The sequence below is a fragment of the Ipomoea nil genome, unplaced genomic scaffold (assembly GCF_001879475.1).
Source record: "Ipomoea nil cultivar Tokyo-kokei standard unplaced genomic scaffold, Asagao_1.1 scaffold1932, whole genome shotgun sequence".
Lineage (NCBI taxonomy): Eukaryota > Viridiplantae > Streptophyta > Magnoliopsida > Solanales > Convolvulaceae > Ipomoea > Ipomoea nil.
The window spans coordinates 2,517,983-2,524,027 of record NW_017618360.1 but is presented as its reverse complement, the minus strand read 5'-3'; the positions used below and the strand labels follow the sequence as shown (position 1 = coordinate 2,524,027).

Sequence of the window (6,045 nt, the reverse complement as noted above, 5' to 3'; positions counted from 1 at the left end):
CGGGTTGAATCTAACCCGCCCAAATGGTCTACGCCAGTTTTTCTTTCCAACAGAAAAGTTCTAGATTTTCCTCCAAGAAATCCAGTTCTTAATGATTTTCATCTACACTCACATACGTTGAAGCCAATTATATCTTTCTCTACAGTACAATGGGATGGCATAGAAGATCAAGATTCGCATTCGATGCATTCAGGAGCTTAGCGTCAAAGATTTCGTCCAAAAATCGCGTCTCCGAATCCATTTCAGGCACCAAACAGTACAGTTCTTTCGAATCTGGGTTCTCTCGTTTTTCCTCGCCTGTTTTGAGGAGCTCAAAATGTCAATCAGGGTTTCAGCATACAAGCAGCCCTTTTCTTGCTCAGGCGAGGAGATATTACTATGTGGATCGGTACCAAGTCCGCCACTTTCGTCCCCGAGGGCCGCAGCGCTGGTTTCAGAACCCTAGGAATGTGTTCATCGTTGTTGTGGTGGGTTCAGGGCTCGCCATCACGATTTACGCCGGGCATGTAGAGACTATACCTTATACAAAGCGCACCCATTTCGTGCTCTTGTCCAGAAGCATGGAGAGGGAGCTTGGAGAGACTCAATTTAAGCAGATGAAAGCGAGTTTCAAGGGGAAAATCCTCCCCGCGATTCACCCGGAAAGTGTAAGAGTAAGGTTGATAGCTAGCGACATAATTGGGGCTCTGCAGAGAGGATTGAGGAAGGAGCAGGTGTGGAGTGATCTTCAGTACACATCTGAGGGTGTGGAGAATCATGGCATTAGTGGGCAAGAGACATTGTCGGCTTTGACTGATAGTGTCCATGAGGGGAATTGGCATAGGGAGGATGAAGTTCTTGATGATAGGTGGATTGAGCACAGCAGGAAGGAGGGGCAGCAGAAAGGCAAAGAATCCTCCACTGACCATTTGGAGGGACTAAATTGGGAGGTTTTAGTGGTTAATGAGCCTGTAGTTAATGCTTTTTGCTTGCCTGGTGGGAAGATTGTTGTGTTCACTGGTTTGCTTGATCATTTCAAGTCAGATGTTGAGATTGCAACCATACTTGGCCATGAGGTATATACTTCTTCTGCCATTTTTTTGAGTGACAAGGAAACTTGCACTCACTACGTGAGGGTGTGCAGTGTGTAAACCCCGTCTTAAGAACCATAAGGAGGTAAATTAGTTGTTGGGCGGAGGCTAGTGAAGGGCCAAGTCCTGTTAAGGGATTATTGGACGGAGGCATGAAGGGTGAAGTCCAACACCATGCCTCTCGAAAATGTAGCTATAACTTTTGGAGTACTTGATCCTAACATGGTTAGGTTTAGGTGGGCCAAGTCCCTAATGATAAGCGTTTGATTCTAACATCATACTAGGTTTAGGTTGGTCGTACCTGACCAGTTCAAATCAAGAAAGTCAATAGGCTGCTCCTGCTGGGAATAGAATTTATAACCTTGTAGTTATCAAGTCATAGCCTGACCAACTTGGCTTGGGTTGCCCTTGTTTCTGGTATTTTGTTTGGTAGTAACTTGCTGTTATGTTAATTACTGATCTCATTTTAACATATTTGGAACTTTCCCCATGTATGTAATCTGCTCAATAGGTTGCGCATGCTGTGGCTAGGCATTCTGCAGAAGGAATGACCAAACACTTGTGGTTTGCCATTATACAACTGGTTCTTTATCAGTTTGTCATGCCTGATATTGTTAACACTATGTCAGCCCTTTTCCTAAGGCTTCCTTTCTCAAGAAGGTGCGGTTTGGTCCTCGCTTACAATCTTCCCTGTTTTGCTATAGTTTTATCCCTTTATGGCAATCAAATTCAATAGTATTTTCAGCATATATACATATAGTGAATGTTGCACTTTAGTTGCCCGGTGGAGAGGACTAATCAACATGTCTAGCAAATACATACTTGCCCTCTTTATGCAGTGTAGTAATTGGTCACTTATTTCTGCTGGTTTGTTTTGATTGCTTGGTTTTTGCATTCTTATTGTCGTTATGGTGACAATGATCCAGGAGATCTAAAATTTTCTTTCTGATAATAGATTCACGTTCAATTTCACATTTTGTATGTTTACACCTGCCAAGATGCTTGTAGATTCCTTTACCTTCAGACTTGTGTTAATCATATGTTTTCAGATCATTCAAATGATTTACAATGTGATTCCTCACTTGCGGTTTTGATCCTTATTAGTTATTACTTAACTTAATTAGGTGATAAATTCTGGTCTGCCAAACTTGAGCTTATCGGGAATTTATTAGGATTATGTTGAAAGTGATGTACCTAACACCGGGAATTTATTAGGATTATGATGAAAGTGATGTACCTAACACCGGGAATTTATTGGCTTGAAATTGTGTTATATATATATATGCCTTTTATGTCTTTTGTCTTCTAAATTTTTTCAATGTTATAACATAATATTTCCCATCCATCAGGATGGAGATGGAAGCAGACTACATCGGGCTTTTGTTGATGGCTTCTGCTGGATATGATCCTCGAGTAGTCCCCTCAGTGTACGAGAAGCTGGGAAGAATCTCGGGGGAGTCTGCTTTGAGAGATTACCTCTCGACTCACCCTTCCGGGAAGAAGAGAGCTCAGTTGTTGGCTCAGGCCGGAGTCATGGATGAAGCCCTCATGATTTACCGCGAAGTTCAGTCTGGAAAAGGTATAGAGGGATTCCTTTAGAGGGATGAAGATGCACCCCACCAAAGGAACTAACTACCACCTTCACTCAAAGGCCAAAGATGGCTGCTTTGTGAAAGCTTCTTCTTCAATTGCTTGAAAATAGCCAATAGAATACAACAATAATCACACTACTTCAACCTCTACTTCAGTTTTCAAACCACTTAGTGGGGTTTTTTTTGGCTTTGTATCTCTATTGATGTTTGTGTAGATGCTGATGTGTTACTGCCTTTACTACCTGAATGTGCACTCTAGCTTAAGCCTACTTTGTAACTTTAACCGACAAAAGACCATAAAGAGGTAAACCAGTTTAGGTTGTTCATAGCTGAGTAGTTCAAACCAAAAAGGTCAATAGAACCTGCCTTATGATTCTAACCAGCAAAATATCGTGAAAGAGGTAAACGGGTCTAAGTTAATTATAACTAATCAATTAAAATAAAAAAGGTCAACAGATAGTCTAGACGACCAATTTGGTTGGGATTGTCCTTCCAAAATGTGTTTCATACTTCAATCAGATCGAAATCTGTCATTATTCCATGTTTCTCTTACACATTTTAACAAGAAATTAATCTCTATCTGGGTGCCAAAAGGGATCAAAATGAAGGCCAATTGATGAAATCAACGGCGGTGCTCGTGTCGCAGTTATCTTGATCATCACGCTTTTCCCTTTCACAGCCCCCTCCTCAAGCCTGTGAAGTTTCTTGTACCCTATCGTAGTACCACTTCCGATCTTCGTTCCATCAACGTAAATTTCGTGTTCTGCAATCCTCTGACCGAGCCCAATCGCTTCTTGAATTCGAACAACGTTAAACTTCAACGGTCGTCTGTTTGTTGCATTCAACCGAATCCAATAAGGTCCCCTGTCATGCTCACTTGGTGCCCAATACGTCCACAAGTGATCGCTATCTACCATTTTCTTGGCTCCAAATGCACGTCCCCTTCGGCTACTTGCTTCAATTGAACAATTTTTGGCCAAATTGGTGGAGAATATTGTGTCGATTACATGTCTAAACTCTTTCAATCGGGACACATCGGTTTTAGATATCAATCCTTTTTTGTTTGGCGGCACGTTTAGTAGTAATACGCAATTTCTTCCTACGGAATTGTAATAAGTTTGAAGCAATTCATCAAGAGGCTTTGGCTCTTCATCTTTATGCCAAAACCACCCGGGTCGAATCGAAACATCGCACTCTGCCGGCATCCAATCAGTCCCTTTAGGATCACCAGTGTTGAGATAACTGCAAACGTTTAGATTATTATGTATATGGGTAATAATCTTTAACAAAATCGAGTACAATTACATTAGAATTGATATAGTAAATACGGTGTTACTACAGATACGTACGAGTATGGGGTCGAACCAGGTTTTGACCCTTATATGATATGTTTGTTGGTTTAAGGTGTTACGCTCAAAGTGGTGTGAGGTCAGATGTTTCCGAGCTATATAAAGCTGTAGAGAAATTGTCAAAAGCGCCCCTCATTCGCATTTAATGCAATGCTTATAGGGAATGTCAGGGGCAGGTGCATGTGGGTCCTTCGGCATGCAGAGGCATGACCGGCGGTCTTTGTTAGGTTAACCACGCGTCCGCAGATTCCTGCTGCTCTAGGGTCCACTATTAATATGTTTAGATGGTGTTCCAAGTATTGGAGGTTGGGGCTCGACCTTGGCTTATAATGATCGGGGCAGAGCAATCGCTATCGAACTCGAGTTTATTGGCTTGACCCTCTCGGTCTACGGCTCGAGTTGGGGGGACGTACACTTGGGTCAATTTTGGTCAGACTGGGCTCCACATCAGTACTGGGTCCGCCTCAGGTCTATTGATAGGTACGGTATGGTTGGGGTATATTCAATTCCCTATCAAGTGTATACAACTTATGTAATAATATAGAATGCATGCAAAAGACACCGATTTAGGGGTAACCCAGACAAGTTGGTTTGGTAATCTAGGCTGACTTCTGGTGGGAACAGTTGTCTATTAATCTTGTTAGTTTGAATTGATTAGCTATTGACAATTAGACAAGTTTATCCCATTGGGGTGGTCATTTGACAGCTAGGGTCACCAAATTTAGTATACTCTTTAGAAAGTAACTACGGCTTTCTAGTCACCCAACAAAAAGAAAAAAATATAGTAGATGGATGTTGTAGAATTTTGAGGTAATTTTACTTACTCAAGGATGCTGCTATTGCCAATTGAGAGTGAGGTCCGATTAATGGTGGACCAGCAAGTGGTTCCGGCGAATCCCTGCTCATTTCCGACCCATCTCACGTCCGGTCCGGCGTCGGAAAATATGTTAATTGTTCCCTGCAATTCCTTCACCATGGCGAACCAATCACTGAAGTAGTAAGTCATGTTTGGTGTATCCGAATCCTTAGCTCCGTCAAACCATATCTCTCTCACGCTCCCATAACTACTCACAAAGTCCAACCAAACATTGCTTACTAACACAATTTAAGGAAATGAAAATCTAAAAGTAATAATTTGAAAAAAAAAAAAAAAAAAATCAGAACTTACTTGTTCAGAAGTTCTTGTAGTTGACCCAAATAGTATTCGTTATAATCTTTGCTAACGCCATACCGGCGATCATGGCCAGGGCCGGATTTTAGGCTGTGCAAGCTGGGCTACCGCACAGGGCCCCCAATTTTAGAGGGGCCCCAAATTTCAGAGGTCCAATATTTAATTTTACCTAACTAGTTTAGAAATAAAAATAAAAAGTTTTCAATTGAATTTACAAGGTTCCATGAAGAGATGGTAAGGATGTGTATTTATTGTATTTTAACTTAGAGGTCAAAGGTTCGAAACTTGCATATATTAATTTTATAAATTGTGATTTTGGTAGGGCCACATTTATTTACTAGAACAGGGCCACCAAAATTTAAAATACGGCCCTGATCATGGCGATCCCACGGCGAGAGGTACAGCCCGACGTCGACGCCGCGGGGCTTAGCGGCGTTAACAAGCTCCCGAACAACGTCGCCGTGGCCATTTTTCCAGGGACTTTTGATAACGGAGTGGGCGGTGTAATTAGACGGCCAGAGACAAAACCCGTCGTGGTGTTTCGCGGTGAGGATGACGTGGGAAACGCCGGCTTGGACGGCGGTTTCCACCCATTGGTCGGCGTCGAGAGAAGTTGGGTTGAAGACGGCCGGGTTTTCGTCGCCGGTGCCCCATTCACGGTTAGTGAATGTGTTGACGCCGAAGTGGAAGAACATGATGAGTTCCCTTTGTTGCCATTTGAGTTGAGAGAAGGATGGCAGAGGGAGGATTGGCAATGGAGGAGGTATTGCTAGTTGATTTGAGAGTCTCAAGAATTGTGATAGCATGAAGAAGAATAATGTGATGATGATTTGACACAAATAATAAGTAGTTTGATGCATATT

General features: G+C 42.3%; 2 protein-coding genes across 2 annotated transcripts; one reads left to right on the top strand and one right to left on the bottom strand.

Annotated features, from left to right (window-relative positions):
* LOC109194134 lies at nt 1–2,957 on the top strand. The gene is made up of 3 exons (XM_019294103.1): nt 1–1,055; nt 1,582–1,730; nt 2,420–2,957. Exons 1-3 carry the CDS (start codon nt 150–152, stop codon nt 2,667–2,669), a joined length of 1,305 nt encoding a protein of 434 aa, XP_019149648.1. The 5' UTR covers nt 1–149; the 3' UTR covers nt 2,670–2,957.
* A 179-nt stretch (nt 2,958–3,136) lies between these two features.
* On the bottom strand, nt 3,137–6,045 carry LOC109146461 (alpha-L-fucosidase 1-like). Its single transcript, XM_019294106.1, has 4 exons — nt 5,565–6,045; nt 5,180–5,255; nt 4,836–5,075; nt 3,137–3,904 (listed from the first exon to the last, which is right to left on the bottom strand). The coding sequence occupies exons 1-4, from the start codon at nt 6,040–6,042 to the stop codon at nt 3,232–3,234; spliced, it is 1,467 nt and encodes a 488-aa protein (XP_019149651.1). The 5' UTR covers nt 6,043–6,045; the 3' UTR covers nt 3,137–3,231.

Coding starts and splice junctions, on each gene's coding strand:
- LOC109194134 (XM_019294103.1), top strand. CDS start 150: ATGGGATGGCATAGAAGATCAAGATTCGCATTCGATGCATTCAGGAGC. Junction 1,056..1,581: donor CAACCATACTTGGCCATGAG/GTATATACTTCT, acceptor TCTGCTCAATAG/GTTGCGCATGCTGTGGCTAG. Junction 1,731..2,419: donor AGGCTTCCTTTCTCAAGAAG/GTGCGGTTTGGT, acceptor CCCATCCATCAG/GATGGAGATGGAAGCAGACT.
- LOC109146461 (XM_019294106.1), bottom strand. CDS start 6,042: ATGCATCAAACTACTTATTATTTGTGTCAAATCATCATCACATTATTC. Junction 5,256..5,564: donor GTACCTCTCGCCGTGGGATC/GCCATGATCAGG, acceptor AATCCGGCCCTG/GCCATGATCGCCGGTATGGC. Junction 5,076..5,179: donor CTACAAGAACTTCTGAACAA/GTAAGTTCTGAT, acceptor CTTTGTGAGTAG/TTATGGGAGCGTGAGAGAGA.